This window comes from Ceratotherium simum, chromosome 16, assembly GCF_057802395.1.
Source record: "Ceratotherium simum simum isolate JZ-2026a chromosome 16, ASM5780239v1, whole genome shotgun sequence".
Lineage (NCBI taxonomy): Eukaryota > Metazoa > Chordata > Mammalia > Perissodactyla > Rhinocerotidae > Ceratotherium > Ceratotherium simum.
In genome coordinates, this window is record NC_141915.1 from 35,426,393 (window position 1) to 35,451,558 (window position 25,166).

Here is a 25,166-nt window from a genome sequence, read left to right on the forward strand (position 1 = left end):
TGTGTGCCTGGATGCAGTTTATTGCCTTTTGGGAACCCAGATTTCAGTCTCCCATGGTCTTTTCTGAGAGACATTTCAGTTTTTCCAAAGAAAGATAATCTCTTTGGGGTTGGGGAGAGTGGAGTGGTAAATAAGCCTAGTTATTACGGGAATTTGGGTGAGGGCAGGAACGGAAAGGGGGCTGTTAGTATTACTCTTTAGTGTATAGATTTTCACTTACTTCTCTTTTCATTTGACACCTGACTATGCCTGGTATCCCCTAGTCTAGAGTCTCTCTTATTGAGTTTATTCAGAAAACAAACTTCTTATCTTCTGTGTGAGTGAGCAAGGAGGGCCATCTGGCTGCTCTGAGATGGCGCTAGGGACCTACTAGGATTATTACTAACTAGTGCTTTTAGACTTCCATTTATACCCCTGGGTTTCAGCCCCACTCTCACCTGAGTTCTCTAACTAATTACATAGTTTCTATAATATGGATCTATCATAATTTACTTATCCATTGTCTATTGATGGACATTTAAGTTATCTTTCAATTTTGAGCTGTTTCAAATAACACGTCAACAAATATCCTTGTACTTGCCCCTTTGTGCATATTTATTTGGTTTTTAATGATAGGAAGCTCTTAATACAAAATTTTGTCACATTAACTTAAATGCCATTAATAATTCTATTTCAAGTTCTTTCTTTCTTTCTTCTTTTTTTTTTGCTGAGGAAGATTTGCCCTGAGCTAACATCTGCACCAGTCTTCCTCTATTTTGTGTGTGGGTCACCAGCACAGCATGGCCCCTGACGAGTGGTGTAGGTCCGTGCCCGGGAACCAAACCCGGGCTGCCAAAGCGGAGCTCTCTGAACTTAACCACTAGGCCATGGGGCCAGCCCCAGGTTGTTTCTTTATTAACTTTTTTTTGTTTTTTTCGTTATTGTTTTTTCTTTTTAATTAAACTTTTTATTACGGAAATATCTGGGTATTAAAGTAGAGAGACTAGTATAATGAACTCCCATGTACCCATCACTGAACTTTAACAGTTATCAACATCAAGCCAGTATTGTTTCATCTGTCCCTCCCTACTTCCCCTCAGCATCTTCACCATAATTTCAAAGCAAATCAAAGATTATATATCAGTGTATCTCTAAAAGAGTTAAAAAAAATTATCACACTTAAAAGTTATAAATGATTATTCCCTAATAATATTTAATCAGCATTCACATTTCCCTGTCTCATAAATGTAGTTTTATAGTTGTTTGTTTCAATCAGTATTGAAACAAGGTGGTCCACATGTTTATACTTGGTTTAATATGTCTCTTAAATTTCTCTTAATCTGTAACAGTTCTCCTTTTTCTTTTCCCCCCTGTGCTTTTAGTTTTGAAGAAACTGAATCATTTGTATTAGAAAATTTTCCACATTTTGGATTTGAGAGAGGAGCATATCCCTTGGGCATTATTTAATATGGTCTGTCTTCTTATTTCTTAAAAGATACTAGATTGAAAAGCAATTACATTTAACTGAACTTAATAAATATTTAATAGAATGGAAGTATTTTCCTTCCCCGACTCTGCAGAGTAAATGAGGGGAGGATAATATCTTGGTGGATACTTAGCAATAAGTCAGCCTTTTGTTTAGTGGTGTTATTTTTTACACAACTACTGTAGTGAAAGTTACTATCTTTTTTTTTTTTTTAATTTTTATTTATTTATTTATTTCCCCCAAAGCCCCAGTAGATAGCTGCACGTCACAGTTGCACATCCTTCTAGTTGCTGTATGTGGGACGCGGCCTCAGCATGGCCGGACAAGCGGTGGGTCGGTGCGCGCGCACTTAACCGCTAAACCACGGGGCGGCCCCTGTGCATCTCTTGAGTGCATCATTTTCTCTTGTGCTTGATTTAATCTCATGTTGTTTTCTTCATCACGGCACCTAAGCATACGAAATCCACTGCTAATGTTGCCGGTAAGAGGCCAATTGAGTGATTGACCTTGAAATGAAATTAAAAGTGATTAAAGACTAGCAAGATAGAAAATCAGTGTTGGTTATTGGTCACCAGTCAGGCATGTCCCATTCCACCATATCTACGATCTTGAAGAACAAGAACAAAGTAAAAAAAAAAAAAAGAACAAGAACAAAGTGACAGAAGCTGTTAAAGCATCTGCTTCATTGAATGCAGTGAGACTAACAAAAATTTGAGAGTGGCCTATATCAGACATGGAGAAACTTCTAAAGACCTGGATTGAAGACCAGGTACAGAAGCGTCTCAGCACCATAAGATCATGGCCAAAGCAAAAGTTTGTTTGCGACGTTGAAAGAAGAGGCTGGACCTGACTACAATGTTGAATTTACTGCTAGCTCTGAGTGGTTTAAATGATTCAAGAATCATTATTCATTACATAATGTGAAAGTGAGTGGTGAGTCTTCGAGTGCTGATGTGAAGGCAGCTGAAGAATTTTTGGAAACTCTTGATAAGTTGATTGTGGGGGAAAATTACTTGCCAGAGCAAATATTCAATATGGGTATTGAATATTCCATTCAGTATGGAGGAGACCTCCCTATTCTGGAATGGATGCCTGAAAGGACTTTTATCAATATGGAGACCAAGTCAATGCCAGGCTTCAAGGCTTTTAAGGACAGGATAACAGTCTTGCTTGGGGGCAGTGTTGCAGGCTATGAATTGAAACTGCTTGTGATCTGGCACAGTGAGAACTCCAGGGCCTTCAAGCATATCACTAAGCACAGAGTGCCAGTGTACTACAGAAGCAATAAGAAGTCATGGATGACCCAATTCCTCTTTCAAGATGCCCTCCTAAATTGCTATGCCAGTGAAATGTAGAAGTACTTTTTGGAGAATAACATACCTTTCAAGATTTTGCTTATTGTTGATAATGCTCCCAGACATCCTCCTTTTATTGGTGATCTTCTTCGCAATATCAAAGCGGCATTTCTCCCTCCAAATACCACCTCTTTGATCTAACCAGTGGACTACTGCCTGAGAAGGACATTTGCCCAGGCTATTGCTGCGACTGAGGAAGACAGTGATACAATTCTGAAAGTATTACAACATCTATGACTGCATCAAGAACCTTGCTTGGGCTTGGGATGACGTCACCAAGGAGTATTTGAATGGCATCTGGAAGAAGATACTCAAGATGTTCGTCCATGATGTCAAAGGATTTGCCAAGGATGAGGAGGTTGTAAAAATCAACGAGGCTGTGGTTGAGATGGCAAGCAACTTTAACCTGGGTGTGGATAAGGATGACATTGAGGAGTTCCTAGAGGTGGTTCTTGAGAAGCTGACTAATGAGTAGTTGTTGGAACTGGAACAGGAACACTTAGGTGAAGAAGAGATGAGGGAAAAGGAAACTGCAGGACAAGAAAAAGAAGAACCTCCAAGAAAATTGACAGTAAAGCATTTAGCAGAAGCTTTTGCAGACCTCAATAAGCTTGTTAAATAGTTTGAAAACATGGACCCCCACATCGAAAGGTTTTCATTAATAGAGAGGAATGTTCATGGTATATTATCTGCTTACAAGCAAATCTCTGATTACAAAAAGAAACAAACCAAGTAAACCATAATGGACATATTTCTGAAAAGAGTGACACCTCCTCAAGAAGAACCTCAGGCAGGTCCTTTAGGAGGTATTCCAGAAGAAGCATTGTCATCATGGAGATGACAGCTCCATGCATATTATTTTCCCTGAGGACCTTCCAATGGGACAAGATGTGGAAGTGGAAGACAGTGATACTGATGATCCTGGCCTTGTGTAGGCCTAGGCTAATGTGTGTGTTTTTGTCTTAGTGTTTAACAAAGAAGTTTAAAAGAAAAAAAAAATGTTTTTTAATAGAAAAAAGCTTATAGAATAAGGATATAATGAAAGAAAATATTTTTGTACAGTTGTACAATGTGATTGTTTTAAGCTGTTATTACAAGAGAGTCAAAAAGTTGAAAAAATTATAAAGTAAAAGAGTTACAGTAAACTAAGGTTAATTTATTATTGAAGAAAGAAAAGTGTTTTTTTAATAAATTCAGCATAGCCTGATTGTATAGTGTTTATGAAGTCCACAGTAGTGTACGTTAATGTTCTAGGCCTTCACGTTCACTCACCACTCACACTGACACGCGTCGAGCAACTTCCAGTCCTGCAAGGTCCATTCATGGTAAGTGCCCTATACAGGTGTTCCATTTTTTATCTTTTATACCATATTTTTACTCTACCTTTTCTGTGTTTAGATACACAAATACTTACCATTGTGTTACAATTACCTACAGTATTCAGTACAGTAATGTGCTCTACAAGCTTATAGCCTAGGAGCAGTAGGCTATACCGTACAGCCTAGGTGTGTAGTAGGCTATACCATCTAGGTTTGTGTAAGTACACTCTATGATGCTCGCACAATGATGAAATCGCCTAATGATGCATTTCTCGGAACATATCCCTGTTGTTAAGCGACGCATGACTATATAATTAAAATGGAATTTTCCCTTCGCATTGATTTCCCTCTCCCTCAGTATTCCGTTTCAGAGTTTGATTTTGATTAACTACGTTTAGAAAAACGCCCATAATCATTTTTGGTCAGATAAATGGTAGTCTTAATACTTGATATGTCAAGCATTTCTAAGCTGAAATGCAGACGAATTAAGGTTTGTGTTTAGCTTGTTAGCCACCACTGAAGAGTTATAGTCCTGTATAGTCCTGTATTTTGCATTTCCCCCTTTTCCTTTATTATTTTAAAATATGTAAATTAAAAAAACACACTTTAGATATTCTTGATAAAAAATATGTAAATAATCCATGTTTATTGTAAAAGCAAAAAATAAAAACAAAAGAAGAAACAGCAACTTTAGACTACTTAAGGATAGGCTATTAAAAAAAGATAAAATCACCCTAAATCCTACCACTGATACACAGCCATTACCAGCATTTTAATATATGCCTTCAAACCTTTTCTTTTGCCTATTTATTCCTCCAGGTTATAAAAGTAGGATCACACCATATATAACGTTTTGTATCAAAGCTCTTAAAGAATGAAGAAAACTCTTTTCCTACATTTTTAAGGACTTTGGTCCACATTGCTGTTCTCCATGTGGGTTGTACCAGTTACACTCCAAATAATGAGATACCTTATTTACAAATAAATATTCCATATGTGCAGTTGAATACCTCACAGGTAGCTCACCTTGATATTAAAAATCAATTTTATTATATTACCCATACCTACCCCCATCTGTTTATCCTAGATGAACAATACTGCCATCCCCACGATTGGTCAAACCGGAGATTTAGACTTTTTCCTGACCTTTCCTTCTCTCTTCTCCCTTACATTCATTCATTCACCAATCCTGTTTATTTTACCTTCATAATGTCTTGAATTCATCCTCGTCTGTCCATCTTCACTGCCACTCTCATAATTATCTCTTATGTGGACTACTGTGGTAACCTTTAGTCTCCCTTCAAATACTACTATTTCTTTCTCAACACCCCCCCCTGCGCCCCCACCAATTGCATTCCCCATATTTTCACAGACTGGACTTTTTAAAGTATGAATGGAGTTCAGCGTCCTTAGTATGATCCAGTATCCTGCAAGGCCTTGTATGATTTGGTTTTTGTCTGTTTTCCAGCCTTGTATCAGGCCATTCTCTCTCCTATGTCCCTAAGCTGGGCCATTCTGGACTTCCTTGGTTTCTTTCAGTCCCTCTTTGCTTGATGAACTTTTATTTATCCTTCAGGTCTCAGCTTAAATGTCTCAGGAATGTCTTCCCTGAGTCTCTGATATCAAGTCAAGTTCCCCATTGTACACTTTTCTGATATCTTGTACTATTGTGTCACACATGATTACAGTGTGGTTGCATTGTGTGAGAACTTGAACTCTGATTTTTAAAAGTCTCATTTCGTATTCAGAGTTTGAAATGTTGACTGTCTTGTAACCAACTACATTCCCAGCACCTTAGAACACTTAGAACAATAGGGACTCAAGTTGTGTGTTGAAAGGATGGATGGATCAATGGAATCTTATTTGCCCACTTACTCTCTTTGTAAATCAGAGGAGAGATTCCCAACTTATTCTTGAGCTAATAGTTTACCTTTTACATCAACTACTCAAATTTCAATCCCGAATTGTGTGTCTCTGGGCATGCCATGATCTTTATGCCTCTATGTCTTTGCATGTGCCGTTACCTCTGCCTGGAATATCTTGTGGGAGATCAAAATTTGGCCACCCCAAAATATATCTCTTTACCTTGATTATTTTTCTCTGACGGACATTTGACCTCACCCACTAACTGCCTAAAGGAATTTAACTCTGGGTATGGACAGACTGGCAGGGTCCTCGCTAAGCCCATTCTTATGAAAGTTCTGTTTACCAAACATTTACATTTGTAAAAGTAGCTCCCTCTGCGTGCCGGGAAGAGGGGGGATGACCTTATCTCTGGAAACTCTTATCAGGAGAGGACTTAAATCTACACACCCTTGATTGCTGTGCTTTCCGTTAATCCCCCATAGCTGTCTCCTCCCCCACCACCAACATCCTCCTTTGTCTACCTGAATATGCAATTTAAGGTGAAAAACCTCTGCCATTTGTTGAGAAACTCAGTTTCCCTGGTTTCTCCCATGTATACATGTTATTAAACTTGGTATTATTTTCTCCTGCTAACCTGTCTTTTAATTATTTGGCCAGCCATAAGGACCTTAAGGGAAAGGGCGGAAGGGGATTCTTCTCCTTCCCCAACAATCTTTACCCCACTATGTCAGGCAAACTGTTCCTTTTAGAGTCACCTGAAATGGCTTCTCTTTTTTTAAAGCAGATTTAGTCACTTACTTCTTTTGTCCCTTATACTTGCTTTCATTATGGTACTTAGAATGTTATATTGTTGACTATTTACTGTGTTTCTTGATGGCTGTGATGAAGTAAGTGCTTGGATTGGAGGGGTGGATAAAGAGTTTTAGTTTTATTTATTTATTTATTTTTTAAAGATTTTATTTATTTATTTTTTCCCCCCAAAGCCCCAGTGGGTAGTTGTATGTCGTAGCTGCACATCCCTCTAGTTGCTGTATGTGGGACTTGGCCTCAGGATGAACGGAGAAGTGGTGCCTCGATGCGCACCCGGGATCCGAACCCGGGCCACCAGCATCGCAGCGCGCGCACTTAACCACCAAGCCACAGGGCCAGCCCAAGAGTTTTAGTTTTATATTTAATATGTTATTTAATTTAAGAGTAAATCTTATGAATGATGTTACTTAGTAATTTGTAAGAAATATCTTTGTACTGCCTCACTGCCTATTCTGTACTTCTGCTGACATCTGGAGAACAGTCGTTGTAAAGGCTGTATGGCTTTATTTAATTGTGACAACAATTTTTTCTTTGACTAGAAAGTGACAGAATGGGCTATGTTCCTATTTTTATGTTATCTCAGTTTGTTTGTTATCGAAAGTACAGGAGTAGAAAGCAGACACATTTCTTTGAAGTAAATTAAGAAGACTTTAAAACAAAATTAAGAAGACTTGAAAACAAGAATCAGTCACGTTTGTGTCTACAAAGCTAGGAAGGAGATTCAGCAGTACTCACATGTGCCACTAGCCCACCTAGGATCTCTGAGTGTAGAAGAGATGTGGAAAGCCTTGTTGGAGAACTTTCTTTTCAGTGTAACCCATGCCACCTATTGTGTAAATATTTTCTCTATAGTAGAGAGGATTAGATATAGAAAAAAGAAACAGTTCTCATTACCTCCCTTATAATCTACTCCCAACCCCCACCCAGGAAAAAGGACTCTCCTATTAGGACCATGCATCCAAACCTTTTTCTGCTAAGACCTTTATTTTGGCTCTTATCTGATGGAATTTTATGGCACCTTTTCTATTTCTACTCCTATTTTCATTTTCTTAAATTCTTATATCAATGTTTCTTACTTTCACATGATTGCCAAGTGCCATATAGAGAGCTAGGTTATTTTCTGAAGTTTTTTGTACTTATCATCAGTGTTCTGTTTCCTGAGCTACTCTACACTATACCAGTTTCTGTTTCCAAGGTTATCTGTATTATTAGAGATATTTCACAAAACAGTGGCCCCAAACTAGCCCATTTGACAGATATTTTTCTTGGGTAACAATTTAGAAAATTGTAGTCATTTGTTACTTTCTCTTGATTACTCTTTAAAGACTGTTAAGAAGTGTTTATCCTAGTAGGCTTTCGGTGCCCTGTATATATTAACATGCCTTATCAGAACTGAGGAGTATTTATTTTTATTGTGTGACAGTGATTAGCATTTTAAAAGAGAGTGGCAGCTTTACATTTCCAAACCAAGACGTAATACACATTTAAAATTGGGATTTTCAAGAGCAGAGAGACTTTTTAAAAATTATTTTTAAAAATCATCGTTTACAATTTTCATAAATGGGCGGAAATCGATCTTTATTACTTGTAGAACTTGAAGATGCACTGAAATTGAATGCATAGTTTTGTGTTTCATATATTTATCTACCTGGGGGAAAAGATCTATTTTCGTAAGGTTCCCAAAGGAGTTCATGATTCGAAAACCGTAAGATGCACTGTTTAGAACAGGAAAGGAAAAAGCATATACACTCTTGTGAGAGATGGCAGTTCATTTTTGTAGTCTCTGAATTTATCTGTTTTAATTTGCCTGAAGGAAAGGCCTGGGATTATGTATTTGCTTTGGGATATTTTCATTATCTCCAGTCCTTTCCTGTAAAAGGAAACTGCAGAAGCAAGAGATTTCCATTTGCAGATAAATAGCCCTGCCAGGCCAAGAAATGTCACATCAGTTTGAGAAAAACAAAAACTCCCTTTTGTTATATTTACTTAAGGTGGTATAAAGCCTCAGTAGTCATAATAAAATGTGAAAAATTCTGAAGCTTGAATCGTCTAGGTAGGTCTAAGTAGTACTTGTAGAGTAAGCATATAATAGTGACTGCTAAACAGTTATGGATTATTCATGCCCTTCTGTAGCCAAACTGGGTCGCTAAGAAACGAAGCAGACATGAAGCTTTGTATCCATGATGATGTTTCTTCTATGAGTCAGAAAGGAGTACTCAATAGGCAGAATAGTGGTAAAGTTGGGGTTTTTTCCAGCTTTATTGAGAAATAATTGACATATAACTTTATGTAAGTTTAAAGTGTACAATGTAATGATTTGATATATGTACATATTGCAAAATGATTACCACAATAAGGTTAGGTAACACATCCATTACTTCACATAGTTACAATTTTTTTTTTTTTTTTGTGGTGAGAACTTTTAAAATCTACTCTCTTAACAACTTGCAAATATACAATACAGTGGTATTGTTAACTATAGTTACCATGCTGTACATTATACCCCCAGAACTTATTCATCTTATAACTGAAAGTTTTGTACCCTTTGACTACCTTCACCCATTTCCCCCACCCCCACACCCTGCCCCTGGCAACCACCAATCTGTTAGTGGTAAAGTTTTTTGTTAGGAGTTTAGTAGCACAGCATTTTAAGTGTTACTTGGTAAACATCTGCTGTATGTTCTTTAAAACAGCATTTTATCCATAGCATAAAAGAAGCCTAAAATAAGAATTTCTGGTTGCTTACCCGGATATAGCAGTTCAGTTAGTCAAGGGAGCATCATTTTCAAAGCAGGCCAAGAAATAATTACATTTTCTTATTAATTCTTAGTCTTTGCTTATATCCCCAGGCAAAATGTTGAAATAACTTACTCAGACTTCCTCAGTAACATCCTGCTATATAGTTGCTGCTTTTCTGTTCAGTGTAACCTTTATATCACCTACCTGCATTCAATTTGTAGCCAGTGAGCAAATTGTATCCTGTGGAAGGCAGAGATAGTGTGTTTCTCACAGTTATTTTATGTTCCATGTGCCTAGCTGGTAGTAAGTAGTCAGTAGATATTTCTTGAATGAATGAATGATTTGTCCAGTTTGCCTCTTTTCTTATATTTACTATAACCTTTACTCTGTCTACATATAGACATCTTTAGATTAATATTCTGGAAAAATAAACAATGACTGTTTGAGACTTCCCAGAAGCCTCACAAATATGGAATATCTTCATAGGAAAATATAGGGCAGAGGTGCTAAATCTGGGGTTTGGGGAAGGACTTAAGGGATCTCTGAGCCCTGAGAAAAATAAGCAGAATTTCGGGTGGGTAAGAGCATTTTTTCTGGGGAAGCAGGGTTCGTGGATGTATCAAATTCCCAGATGGGTCTGTGGACCCCCAAATGATTAAGAACCAGTGTTTCAGAGGTTGTAGGTTTCAAGCTTTAAAGATAAGGAAAACATTGGCTAATAATATAAGGAAGTCAAATGGCTCTTGAGGGACAGTAGATGACTATATTAGGATGCTTTCAGTTTCTTGTGATAGAAACCAACTCAAGCAAGCTTATGTAATATAGGAATTTACTGGTTTATGTAACTGAAAAATAAACAAAAAGCACTGGGAAATACTGGCTCCAGGAACTACTGAATCTAAGACTCAAATAGTATCTTTAATTAGGATTTTCTTCATATTGGCTTTATTCTCAGGCATGCTCTTTCCATATGTTGGAAAAAGATGTCCGTCTGCAGCTTAAGCCTACTAGATTCTTAGAGTTTGAGACTCCAGAGGAAGAGAGGTAGTATTCTTCCTAATAACTGGCAGATGGCCCAGAGAGGACTCTGACCAGTCTGGTTCAAGTCATATGCCCACCCTAGGGAGGTGGAGTCCTCACCGGTCGAATTACATGCACAGAATAGAATTAGCATGAAACTGGGGAGAGGTTCCTCAAAGGAAGGCAATGTGTTCAGACGAAAAACAGTGTCTACTACAGTGACTGAAAAGTTTCAGGACAGATAAAGTAGGTAATTGACAAAAAAAATTCATATTAAAACTAGGGTGTATTTAGTGATATCTAAGTTTCTTGGTGACTATACATTTTTCTATATGGGTTTCAGTTTTTCACTCTGAAAGTTTTTTTCATTTGTTTATTCATTTGTTTAACAAATATTTGAGCACCTGCTATGAGCCATCATCATTCTTTTTATTGGGAATACGGCAGCAAACAAAACAAACAAAAATCCCTGCCATCATGGAGCCTACATTTCTAGTGAGGCAAGGCAGGTAGTAAATAAGATAAATCACTAAAATATATGATATGTTAGATGGGGATAAGTGCTGTAGAGAAAAAAAGCAGGGAGGGAACTAGGGAGTGGGTATTGCAGTATTAAATACAATGGGCAAGGAAAGTCTTAGTAAGAAGTTGACATTTGAACAAAGGTATGAAGGAGGTGAGGAGGGAACAGCCATTTGAATATCTGGAGGAAGCGAAGTCCAGGCAGTAGAAAGCAAGTGCAATGGTTTGGAGTGTTGGAAGAACTGCAAGGAGGCTTGAATCAGAGTATGTGAAGGAAGTGGGGTAGAGAGGGAGGAAGAGTAGTAGAGGATGATGTCAGAGAAGTAAGAGGATGGTAGATTGTGTTGCTCCCGGGAGGCTATGGTAAAGTCTTTGGGAGAATGTAAGCAATCAGAGATTTTAAGCAGAGGAGTAAACTGATCTGACTTACTTTTTAAAGGGTTACTTAACTACTGTCTTGAGAATGCGTTGTACAGGGGTGAGGGTAGAAGTAAGGAGACCAGTTAGGAGGCTATTGCTATTGCATTAATTCAGGCAGTAGATGATGGTGGCACAGGCTAGGATAGTAGTGGAGATGATGAAAAGTAGTTGGATCTGAAGGTAGATTTGCTGATGGATTGGATATGAGGTATTAGAGAAAGAGAAGAATCAAAGCTGACTCCAAAGTTTTGGGCCTGAGCAATTGACCACAGTAATTTAATGAGCTAGGTAAGACTAGGAGGAGCAAGCTTTGACATGTTAAGTTTAAGGTGCTTATTAGATATTCAGATGAAGTTGTCCAGTAGGCAGTTGGACATACGAATGTGGGATTCAGGTCTGGGCTAGAGACTGGGCTAGAAATGTGGAGGTTGTCAGCGTATAGTTAGTGTTTAAAGCCACGAAACTGGATGAGATCACTAGGGAATAAGCGTCAACAATGAGGAGAGAAAGTTGTCCAAGGACTGAGCTTGCCAATGTTAAAAAGTTGGGGAGAAGAGGAAGAACCAACAAAGAAGGCCAAGAAGGAGCAGCCAGTAAAGTAGAAGGAAAACAAGGAAAAGTGCTGGAATCCAAGTGAAAAAACAAAAAGTTTTAAGGAGGAGTGAGCGATCACTTGTCAAATGATGCTGATAGAACAACTAAGTGAGGACTGGGATTTGATGATTAGATAATCTCCTTGATGAGAACAGTTCTAGTAAATTAAATTTGATTGGTGGAGATATTTCTAGCACATGCTCTTTTTCTTAGGAATTTAAACTCCATGGTTCAGATAATCTAGAAGACTGTCCGTTAATCAAATAATCATTTAACAAATATTTATTGATACTTCATTATTCTTTAGTTCTCTATTTGTTGTACATGTTACGTCCAAAAGTAAGTAAAAAACTGTATTTGTTTTTTTGTTTATTGCGGTAACATTGGTTTATAACATGGTATAAATTTCAGGTGTACATCATTATAAAAAACTGTATTGAACTCAGATGAATATGCAAGTATACTAGTTAAAGGATTTATATATTTGGAATAGGATATATGTATTTCCTTTGGAATGCCTATTATATGAAGTGGAAACACTTTCATAAACAAATTATTTTGTCATCTTTTTCCTTCTATATTTGGAGGTTTTAAAACTTAATTTTTATAGAGAAACTAAAAATCAACCTAAGTTCAGAATTCTGAGATCTTTTTGAGTAGTTAATGTCTAATTACCTAATTGTCTAATGTCTTCATACCAAGAAACACAGGAGTTGATAATCTTAAAAGAAATTTCATTTCTCTAATAAAAATAATATATTTTTCTTCTTTATTAGAAATTCATTGAATTTGAAGACTCTCAAGAACAGGAAAAAAAGGATTTACAGACCCGAGTGGAATCTTTAGAATCTCAAACAAGACAACTTGAACTCAAAGCAAAAAACTATGCTGACCAAAGTAAGTAAAAGACTTCTTCTCATCAGTACTCGTTAAAGAGTGAGCTCTAATAGTGCAGTGACTCATCCTGACATTTGACTAGGGTTCCAAATATATGCTTGGAATTGTCATCCCAGACTCAAGAGTGAGACCTGGGAGCTAGGTTTAGTTCTTTTTTGTTCACATTCTCATGTGGTGCCTATGTCTGGAGAAGTGACTAAATCAAAGATACCTATAAGACTCTCTTCTTCAATTTAGCTCTCAGCCTTTGTTTGCAGTTAAAATTATGCTATATCCATTGTGCAGGATTCTGGGGTGTGTGTATGTCAATCATTTCTTTTAATTTTGATCAAGTACACAAAGTTTCTGTATTGCTTTGAAATTTAAAAATATAAGAGAAACTCTAGCTTTGAAGTATATATAAAAAATTACTGAGTTCTTTTTCTTTTCCAGTGGAAAATCGAGGGCATTTAGGAGAACAGAATGTCATTTTTCAGAAACATATCATTTTTAATATAATTTCATGTATTATTCTTGATTTAAAAATAATCATTATTTCAAACCCCAAGGATGATTTTGGCTGATGAAAGTGGACCTAATTAAGTCAAAATTAGAAAAAGAAATGGGGAGAAACTTCATGGCCTATTTTCATGTTTGATTCAGGCAGGCGGAGAGCTCTCCGGTTTTCCCCTCCTAGCATTGTAAACTTGCAGAATCCTAGGGAGCAAGAGACGGCCAGCAGTTACTCTTCCCACATCACCCCTTAAGGCTACATAGTGACACCTGCTATTAAGGGACTGGCATTCATGATGTATAATTTTCACTACCAGGCTTGGAGTGTGTGTGATAACTGACTGCTCCCTCTAGGACTCTGGAAGAGCCTAATAGAGCTAACCTAGAATCACTGGGAGTCTGGAGTTCAAGCATTCTAGAATTCAAGAACTCACATGGCTATTAAGCAGATGTCATAGAAGGGAACCAATGGATGTTTGGTAACAGAAGCCGACAAGAGTGAGACAAAATGAGCCATGTGTCATGTCTTGGTACTTTTAGGCTTGTAGATACCTAGAGTGCTGTACCCTTCCTTTGTTACCGTTGAATACATCAAGTGACTTCTATGATTCTACTATAGAAATTTGAGGTCTTAGAGAGCTGTATGATGGACTCCCCAGTGCATAAACTAACAAATATATTACTGAAGTCACATTGCTATGAGTACCACTCATCTAGAGAAACAGTCTTATGGCAATTGCAAGCTTTTGGTAGATTATAAGAGTTAGCATTCTCTATTCCAAAAAGAAGAAAAATTAGCTATTGGAGATAATATTTTAATCCTAACGTGACTGTGTTTTTATATCAGGGATTATATGGTATTTTAGAACCAAAAACTAAAGGCACAGTTGACAGAACCAACCTCTCATTGTTTTACCTATTAAATATTCCTCTTGATTTCCAAAGAGTATCAAGTTTTAGATAAGAAAGTTTTCTTTTAACTTAGAAAGGAGCTCATTGTATAGAATCCTTTTATGCATTAAGTAATCTGCTTCTATAAGGGAGATATTAAAGGAAGAATTACCTTATACTTGAAATTGTGTTTTTGATATCAAAGTACCTTAAAATGCCTCTCTTACATTCAAAGGAGATACTACTGCCTTATTCAGAAAAGTAACTAAATGGAATGAATTACTAATTTTTTCACATACACTTTATCCTTTTTATTACTAAAATTTAAAGAACCTGCTTCCTGTTCCTTTCTAGTAAATGTAAACAAAATATAGTAGTCTCTTAATTAAGATTTGTTATCCAGTCCAATGAGTCATGTTCAACTCTTTTGGAATTGTCATGTTCTTTTTTGGCATTGTCATGTTCTATTTAGTGGTTCTTGGTATATAATGGTGTTTGGTCATTTTTAATGTGAACAGAATTGGAGAAGTAAGAGATATTATCCATCCTTTTATTCCTTTCTCAGAAGTACTGATTACTATGTTTTCCATCTTAATTCAAAGTAGTTTTTAAAAATAAGGTATTATTTAAAAATAATTGATAATTCTCTAGGGACATGATGAGGAAATTCTTCACCAAGTATTGGATATGTTCTTGAGCTAAATTTGATCTGAAAACCTTATTTTTGTTATTAATATAATATCCCTCCAAGAATTTCTCCCCTGGGAGTCTGCTATCCCATTTTGAAATAAATCTTGGTGTCTAAATCTTGTTAAAGAACTTACAACTGTGGTTAATCAAAATCGATTATTCAGATACACAATGCTGATAACATTAATTCTCTTGGTCCGTGAGCTGAGGTTATAATAAATCTTTTATTAATGCTTTGGAACTTACTCCTTTCTCCGTTGATGCTTTGGAGTATTTTTCTCTTTGCCATCTAATTGTTTTACTTTCTCTTCCTTGTTTTTCTCTAAGCTTTAACTGGGTATGGTATGAAATCTAAGTATATCTTAAGATTTTCTTGTAAGTCTTTATCTTACCACATTTAAACATCTGAAAAAGATTTTGGAGGGAAAAGAGTTTGACTGTTTTTTCGCTTTAGTCCCTTAGCCCCCCACCCCCACCCCAAATCTCCAATATGAATCAAAGTCCCTTATTTTTTTAAAAAGGTGGTGGTAGGAAGTATTCTTCAGGTATCATCAGTGCCCTATCCTATTGGAAATCCAGGACTGGGAATATGTTTTTTAAAAGATGAAAACAAATGTAAATGGATGCATCTCAGGGTATATTAATTCTTTATTGTATATTAGGAAACAATATCTTGATTATTTAATCTTAGTTCTACTATTCATTTTATTTTTTAAAGAATATGTAGTGATTTTTATTAAAGTTACCGTAACCTAACATCTATTTTTATTTATTTTAATTTTTTTATCTTTTTACTTATTTATTTTTTTGAGGAAGATTGGCCCTGAGCTAACATCTATTGCCAATATTCCTCTTTTTTTTTTTCTTTTTTCTCCCCCAAACCCCCAGTACGTAGCAGTACGTAGTTGTATATATGCTAGTTGTAGGTCATTCTAGTTCTTCTGTGTGGGACACCACCTTAGCATGGCTTGATGAGCGGTGAGTAGGTCTGTGTCCAGGATCCGAACTGGTGAATGCTGGGCCACCGGCTGGCCCCTATTTTTATTTTTTTTTTAACTTTTTAAATGTTTAAATGTATTTTGTAGTGTTACTAACATCTGTTTTTAAATAAGCACTTATTTAAGGCCACAGAAATTACTGATGATGATACCTATAGTAGAGGAGGGATGGGTGCAATTTTTTTGGTCTAGTGCCATTTTTTTGAGTGCCATATGATGACTGTATCTTGTCCAATTTCCATGTTTATGTTTGTATAATATGTTAGTCTTTAATTTTAAAAGACTGTCAATTCTGATTTACGTGTTTTAGGGCACATATCCCTTTTAAAAAATAGCCACAAAAAAAGTCCAAGTTCCACTTTGAATACTACTTCCTATGTTAAAAGGGGAAATTTTGGTTGTAGTCACTTGCTGTTTGAGGAGCAAGAAAATGTTAAGAAATAGGAACTGAATTAAAGAACACACTTTACAGGTTTTGATAGTATGGAATCTCTCAGGTTGTGGTATGATTTTACAATGTTGAGAAGTTGAGTCTATGAAAATTTTGTTACAGTTTTGTGGTCATGTTTGATTTTGGAGATTTCTGCTTACTCTCTTTTCAAAATTTGAACTCTATAAGAAATATTTTTGGTTTTTTCAACATGAATAAAGCATTTTTAAAAATGCTGTATATTATTCCTTATCTGGGAGTAACAATGACACTTGGTATTTAACATCTTGTGAGTCTTAAGGAAGAATCTGAAATAAATATGGCGAAGAATAAGGAAGTTGTGGATTGAGAAAGGCCTGTTGGTGCTTTTCAACTATGTAAGGAGTCTAAAATCAACGTTGCTATTCATGGTGTGGCAGTAATGTCTTCTGTGTCAGAAAATACTTTATATTCATTTGTTCTGTTGTATTGTTGAGTATTTCTATCTTGTAAGCCAAATATTATCTTAAGTTATAAATATTAAAAATATTAAACTACTACTGTATGCCTAGCATTCAGCCTATATGGTTGTGGTACAGAAAAGTATGATATGGTCATTGCAGTCAAAGAAATCATACTTTTGTTGGGGGAAAAGGTTATGTATGACCTTTTGGTCTTTTTTCCATATGTACCATATTCTTATAGCACTACAGTTAGAGTGTACATGTAATTTTGTTTCTTTTCCTTAACATTATCATAAGTATTTCCTTGTCATATAATCTTTAATTATTATTTGTTAAATGTCTGCCTACACTCATCTTTCAGAAGGTATGCTATCTATGAACAATTCTTGTTTTCTCTGAGGAACTATGCTTTCTCCTTTCCTCTAATGAGAATTATTTAATGGCCACTTTGTTTTTTGCCTTGGCTACTCAGAAACTCAGAACAAACCTAAAAGTGTAACCGTAACAACTGGTTTGGACCCTACTTCGTTGGCATATTTAAATTATTTTTTCCTTGATCCACATTTTATATATATATAATGAATTGTTAAGATATGTTCTTGTAAGCTATCTCAAATCCTTCATGGAATGAAGGAATGAATCAGGGTAAAAATAAATATAGGTAAATTAAAAAAAAAACAAAACGCTTCTCCTGTTGATTGGTTGGACATTTTTTCCAGTGTAGTGAATCATATTGCAGTTAATATTTTTTCACGCCTATAGATTTCCCTTTCTTTTGATAATTTTCTTAAAATATATTTAAGGAAGTAGGTCAAGGAATATGAACATTTTAGTGGTTCTTGGTATATAATAGGGCTTGGCCATTTTTAATGTGAACAGAATTGGAGAAGTAAGATTTTAGTAGCATATTTCATTTTGTTTATCAAAACTTATGAATTTGAATTATTATTTACAATATATTGGCATGCAGAGCTGATATAGAACAATTGATGATTGGATTCTCTCTTGGGAAAATTCTGTGGCCCTCAAGCTCCTTGAGTTTACAGTAGGTGACTTTTCCCTTAAATTGTGGAGATGGCCACAGATTTAGATGGCAGTGATTTTAAGCTACTTAAAGACTCTTCTCTGATTCTACCTTTCCTTCCTTTGAATGAAAATCCATTTTTTTAAGTTAAATGGAAAAATGATTTTGACGACTGTTGACATTGGTGGTAGAGCCGTGTACTCTGACCTTTCTACCCTTTCTGTCCCCATATAACATTCATTTGCTTTTTAGATTTGTTATCAAGATCATAGTCTAATAAAATATCTTCAAGCCTTTATGTTAAAACATTTATAGTTATTGGAAGGAAAACACTCCTTATTTCTTGATCATAAGATTTAGCACACCACTACATGGCAAGTATGGGGAAGTAGTATAATTGTTAACATATTTTTTATTTTAAAGGAATAAATGGCTTAAAACAGACTTTAAATTTGGGAATTATTTATAAGCAAAGTCTGTTAATGATGTGATTGATAAATTGCGAATTTTCACAACAGAAGAAAAATAAACCGTTTTTAAGTAACCAGGTATAGTTTCATACCAAAGTTAGTAGTTGAGAGGGTCTAAATATTTTTGGTCACTATATACCTTCAGGCTGATAAAAAGCTTTATCATCCCCTTTAGAGTGCTTTGCATTTGGCAATGAATGTTAGTATTCTGAAAATCTGAATAATACTGTAATAGGTCACTTTTTCTGTTTTAATTTTATCTTGTCAATAGACAATCCTTCTATTTTATTTTCAGAATGATGAAAGTAGATAACTGATGATTTGTATTTTTGTTGAAAGCACACTTTTTAATAAGGCAGCTTTAGGATTTTCAGATTTATATCTCCTGATTTTAAAAAAATGAAATTCATTATATAGAAAGTTACTTTTTTAGTCCATTTAACTTGAATCTAGTTCTTTGCAATATTAAGAATATCTGTATACTTAATAAACTGTATTTAAGGGTTGTTTCTTTTTTAGAGCCTAAACATGAGAGGGAAAGCAGAAAATTAGGCACAAGATAATTTATGCAAACACTAACATTTTATTGCTTTTGTTTCATTAGGTAATATACTATGTGGTCCTCAGATCTGATTTATGTTTTATTTTTTGTGTTTAGACTCTTTCATTTCTGTAGTCTAGTGTTGTCTATCGACAACCTTACGGTTGTAGTTTATATTTAATATCTAGAACTAAAGGTTTCATAGAAAATTAATTTTATGAATAAGTGTTAAAGGATTTATGGTCATTTAGCTTAGAGAACAGAATAAAAATGAATAATTTGATTACTCTTTCAAGCATATAAAGGGATGGGTAAGGAAGATACCAAGTTGTTTTTCTGTAATTTTGGAAGATTAAATTAGAGAAAATGAATTTGTTGGTTTTGGTTGATCATGAGGAAGTATTTCTTGACCGTGAAGGTGATACATAGGAAGATGTGCTCAGGGAAAGCATGGACTCTCCCTACATAGAGACTTTAGGTAAGAGCATAGTCAGTTTTCTGCTGTGGATGGCTTAGGTAACATCCTTTAGGAAATGACTAGGTCAGATCTCTAGAGGCCCCTACCACTGGGATTCTTTGAAGTTATCTGACTCTGTTTTAAGGATGTGATCATTGATTCATGAGACTACTTTAGCATTTCACATTGTGTCACTGAGTAACAATATATATTTGTCTGAAAATCTTCTGAAGTTTAGAGACACAGTGAAGGACTTAGTTGGCAGAGGAGAGTTGGCATGATGGTGTTTTGATGTGGTTGTCTGAGATTTGTTTGCTCTTAAGTCAGCATTTGATTCTTGCTTACCTGTTGAGACTTTTGATGCTCAATTGTTCAAGGAAAAGCATCTGAAAGACCAATGTCAATTTCCTGAGGCCAAGTAACAGTTAGATTATCTGCCTTCCATGAATAGTAAGAACTGATGATTCCTTTTGAGAAGGCAAATAATGAGTTGGATATGGCGTTCTAGCAGGTCTGTTTCTCTTTCTTCCCCCCATAGGCCTATCAGCAGTCTGATGGGGCAGAAGACAACAGAGATGGAAGGTGTTCCAAACTTGGCAAAGGCCATCAATCTAAGGAGGTAAGCTCTGATTTTGAGCAGGCAGAGCAGGTGGCTCTTCCTGCCTTAATCATGTCCTCTTGCTCTTTGGAAAGATGGATAGAAAGAAAGAGCATCCAAAATGAGGCTGAACTATCTCCATTAGCTATTATAAGGGGAAAATTTTGGATTAGTCTTTGATTCTTTTTTCTTGCCCTTGCCCCTCCTTTTTCTTTTTAGATGCCTTGATTTGTTTGATTTTTTTTTCTCCCCAGAATATTAGCAGTTAATAAGAAAAGGGCAGATTAGTTATCTGTTGTTTTGGGATAGGAAGGGTGAACAGAATCTTGTTTATTTCCAGTTAATCTCAGGTTGTGGCTAGTTTGGTGAGTAAAATGATAAAGTTTTAGGATTTTTCCTGAGATCAATTTGAGATTTGGGTTCACATGGGAACTATTAAACAAGAAACGATCTTTTACTACACTTCAGCTGTAATGCAACAATATAGGCATAGGTTAACTTTATGGTACTTGAGGCTTTTGGGGATGTATGTCTACCATCCTTGCTCAGATGGGCCTTTCTTTCCCACTTTCCCCTTCCCTTCTACTTCTCTTTTCTTTTCCCTTTACTGATTACTTAGTGGCATTCAGGACTTTGAAGAGATGGCTCTTCCCAGCATTTAAAGGTACTTCTCTGTTCAACACTATACGATCTCATATGACTTAGGCCTTGAGAAAACTGAGTCCATTGACTATGTTGTTGTCCTGAGTGTTGTAAGTATTTTCAGAAAAGAGTGAGAGGTTCTGAATTTGTATTTATATGATCTTGGTGGTTAACTGATATACCTAGAAAGATAATACTAATATTTAGAATCACAGTACAGGTAAAGAAAACATGACATACAGAAAGTCATAGACAGTTTCTGTCAAGGTACTTGCAGGAGGTGTTAGGTTGGAGAAAAGAATTTCCAGAATCACATTCAGAAAATCGTTCAGAATAACAAAGACATAAACTACTTTTAAATCACCGTGGAGTAACATACCTTTGATGGATTTAGAATGCCTTTTAAGAAGATTTAATGCATGGTTATAAGCTAATATATGAGTTAAAGTAACTTTAGTTGCTGTAACAAGTTACAAACAACACATATAATGACTCGAGTGTTATATGTTATTTCTTATTCATGTGAAGTTTAAAATGGATGTTTCTGATAGGTAGGTTGCTTCTTTGGAGTCACAGGCACTTTCCAACTTACAGCTCCAAGTTTGTCACATTCACCTCATTAAGTTGGAGAAAGGGGAAAGGGAATGGACAATTGTGTGGGGGAGGTTTTTATTGGGCCAGGCCTAGGAGTGGTGCACATAGCTTTTGCTTTACTTCATTGGCTATAACTCAGTCAGAAACTAAATACAGATGCTGGGATATGTAGTATAGCTATATGTCTAAGAAAAAGAGGAAACTTCATTGGTTAATATCTGGCCAGTCTTTGCCTCAGCTTAACAGCCTTAGTAGATGGTACAAGATTTTGCTCAAGTGTTAAGATATGGGAGTGAATGTTCCTAAAGCTTAGCAACCACCTGCCTATTCTTTCTACTTGAATTATTTGAGGAAGAAAAGATGAGGAAATTTTTTTTTTTTTTTTTTGTGAGCAAGATCAGCCCTGAGCTAACATCCGATGCCAATCTTCCTTTTTTTGCAGAGGAAGATTGGCCCTGGGCTAATCCGTGCCCATCTTCCTCCACTTTATATGGGATGCTACCACAGCATGGTTTGACAAGCGGTGCGTCGGTGCGCGCCAGGGATCTGAACCTGTGAACCCTGAGCCCGCCGGAGGGGAGCGCACGCACTTAACCGCTGCGCCACCGGGCTGGCCCCAAAAGATGAGGAAATTTAAATGAAAATAGAGTATTTATGATTTGTGCTCTCATATAATCTAATTTTTAAATAACTTCTTCAAGGTTACTCTGGCTTAATTTTTATTATTGCTTTAAAACACTTCGTTGCATATTCATTCATTTATTCAACATTTACTAGGTGTTGAGATTTTCTTTTTGTTCCCTTATAATTTGACTTCCCATCTTTTCCTTTGAAAAACAGGTTACTGTTAAATTAAGATGCAATTTTCTGATGCTTGTGTTTTTAAAGGATAGGTTTTGAATGACTCTTCCCACCCCCCTTTTAAAAAATATAATTCACATACCATGAAATCCACCATTTTAGAGTGTACAATTTAGTGATTTTTAGTATATTGTACAATTACCATGTCTGTCTAATTCCAGAACATTTTCATCACTCCAAAAAGAAACCCCATACCTGTTAGTACTCGGTCCTCATTCTCTGCTTCCTCCAGCCCCTGGCAACCACTAATCTATTTTCTGTCTCTATGGATTTGCCTATTCTGGATGTTTCATATAAATGGAATCATATAATGTATGATCTTTTGTGACTGGCTTCTTTCACTTAGCATCAGGTTCATCCATGTCGTAGCATGGATCAGTACTTCATTCCTTTTTAGGGCTGAATAATATTCCATTATATGGATATACTACATTTTGTGATCTCCCACCCCCTTTTAATTGCCTATATCCTGCTGATCTCAGAACTTGGAAACAATCCAAACTCTAACTTGGCTATCAGAAAGCCTATATAGTTCTACAGAGTTGAATATATAATAAACAACCACTTTGGGAAGATATCCCTTAGGTTTCTCATTGGCATCCGGACTTGTTTAGTTCTGAGTTCATAAATGGGGAAGTAGATAACTTAATGTTTGAACCATCTTTGTAATGCTATGGTTGCCTACTAGTAATAAGTAATATATTAGCGTTCTTGTTTTGATTTGTATAATTTGTTATCAACGATACATCTGGATATAACTATACAGAATAACAAACCTTCTATTTAATCTTAATGGAATAGGGAAATAATCATTTAAGGGCCTCAAGTAAGTACACTGAGGTGAATAGGCTGTAATTTATTCTTTTACGGGAGTGGAGAGAAAGATGGAATTGGATAATACTTATGCTAGAGGAGCTGATTATCATTTCTACAGATTTAAATCTAATTTATGTAGACATTTTAACCAAGAGATAATTTGTCTGCTTTTATTTTAAAATTAGAGGTGGATAGAATGTTTTAGGAGCCATGACTGATGAATTCTGGGAAAACACCCAGGTTTGATTATTTAAAACAGCCCCTAAGATCCCATGAACAAAAAAATATAAAATGTTTTAAGAAAGTGATTAATATAAAGGCATTGAAACTTCCTCTTTAGAAGGAATTTTGATTTTCTGATTCAGTGGTTAGGTTTTGCTAACGAGATACACGTTTATGTTTTATGGGCTACAAATCTTTTCTTGCCGAAGGAAAATTTACAGTGACAATGAGGAATTGAATACATTATAAATTTTGGAGAGAGGTTTTTTCTTTTTCTTGTGAGGGAGATCAGCCCTGTGCTAACATCTGCCGAGCCTCATCTTTTTATTTTTTTTGCTGAGGAAGACTGGCCCTGGGCTAACATCCATGCCCATCTTCCTCCACTTTTTATGGGATGCTGCCACAGCATGGCTTGCCAAGCGGTGTGTCGGTGTGGGCCTGGGATCTGAACCGGTGAACCCCAGGCCGCTGCAGCGGAGCGCGTGCACTTAACTGCTTGTGCTACCGGGCCGGCCCCCTGGAGGAGGTTTTTTGCCACCCAGATTTTATGAGTAAATGAAGTCTATTATTCTAGGAAAGATCTCTGAACTTCACTGAGTAATAAAAACCTATAGCTGTATAATGAGGATAGAAAATATTCTGTGAATACAGTTGTTCCAAATTTTATTTTGTACATTGATGAGATACATTCTCAAGTTAATTAGTGAATTTTATCATACCATAATATATCATAAGGTAAGTTTTAAAATTATCTTTTCTAGGGGTATATAATAGTGAAATTGAAGGTGAAAAAGAATAAATAAACTATACATTATTGTGTCTCGCTTTTGTAAAATAGTATATTGTCCTAGGAAATACCTTATATAAAGTTATGTTATTAGTTTGTTTTATTTGTTAGTTTTCAGATTTTCAGTTTTCCCTTCCTTATTTCTATCTCTTTCTGCTTTACCAGCCTATTGTAATTATATTTAAAACATTTGGCACTAAAAGGGAATATTTGGAGGCATATAGAATGGGAAATGATCTAACTAGAGAGACTTTTCTATTTTGGTCTTAGAGATAAACAGGTGGAAGAATAGTCAATTTTAGTGTTGTCTTTTTGTGAATGATACCACTTAAGAATGTTTTTCAGTATTGTTAGGGGGTAGATGTTTTTGTGAAATTTGAAAAACCATCATTTATTTTTAAGTGGTTGGAGATGTTACTTGGGTCTTAAAAAACATAGTTATAAAGGAGAGATAAAATCAGAATACAATAATACTGCATCTGACTAATAAAAATTATGTAGGCTGCAGTAAATTACAGGTCCATCAGTATTATCAATTTATATTTTGAGGTGAATATGTTCTACTTATAGTCTGGATTTTTTGCTGCCTGAAAAAATAAAATTGGTAGTGTTAAATAGTGTAACAGCTAAAATATATTTATATAAGAAGCTGAGACAGAGCTTGGTTTAAGCGCACTTGTCATTTATTTTGCATCGAAAACATAGTGAAAAGATGGAAATCATCTGTTAGCATACAAGTCTGTAATATGCAGCAGTATTAACTGGAAATATCTCAAAATACCACTTTTTGTGGATTCAGAAAATTAACTTTTATGCTTAGAAGAGATGGTGAGCATTTAAGGCTTATAATTTTAAGACCATCTCTCTTAGGGAAATAACAGATAGGAGTAAACCATAGTACATCTATACAATGTAATGTTATTTATTTATTTTTTAAAGTTACCTTTTTTGTAATTTTATTTATTTTTCCCCCAAAGCCCCAGTAGATAGTTGTATGTCATAGCTGCACAACCCTCTAGTTGCTGTATGTGGGACACGGCCTCAGCATGGCCGGAGAAGGCGGTATGTTGGTGCGCGCCCGGGACCCGAACCCGGGCCACCAGCAGCGGAGCCCGCGCACCCAACCACTAAGCCACATGGCCGGCCCCAATGTAATGTTATTGAGTGCTGAAAAGAAATGAGTGATCAAGCCATGAAAAGACA

General features: G+C 35.9%; 1 protein-coding gene across 5 annotated transcripts in view; it reads left to right on the plus strand.

Moving 5' to 3' along the window:
- SPAG9 (sperm associated antigen 9) overlaps positions 1-25,166 on the plus strand; it is a 133,902-nt gene that overhangs the window by 22,339 nt on the left and 86,397 nt on the right. For 2 of the 5 annotated variants that reach the window (XM_004434727.3, XM_004434729.3), the window contains exon 2: positions 12,887-13,007. In XM_004434727.3, coding sequence (XP_004434784.1) covers positions 12,887-13,007 — 121 coding nt within the window. Of the gene's footprint in view, positions 1-12,886; positions 13,008-19,981; positions 20,063-25,166 lie in introns of those variants that run through there. The other 3 variants (XM_087440976.1, XM_087440977.1, XM_087440974.1) reach the window with 3 other exon arrangements.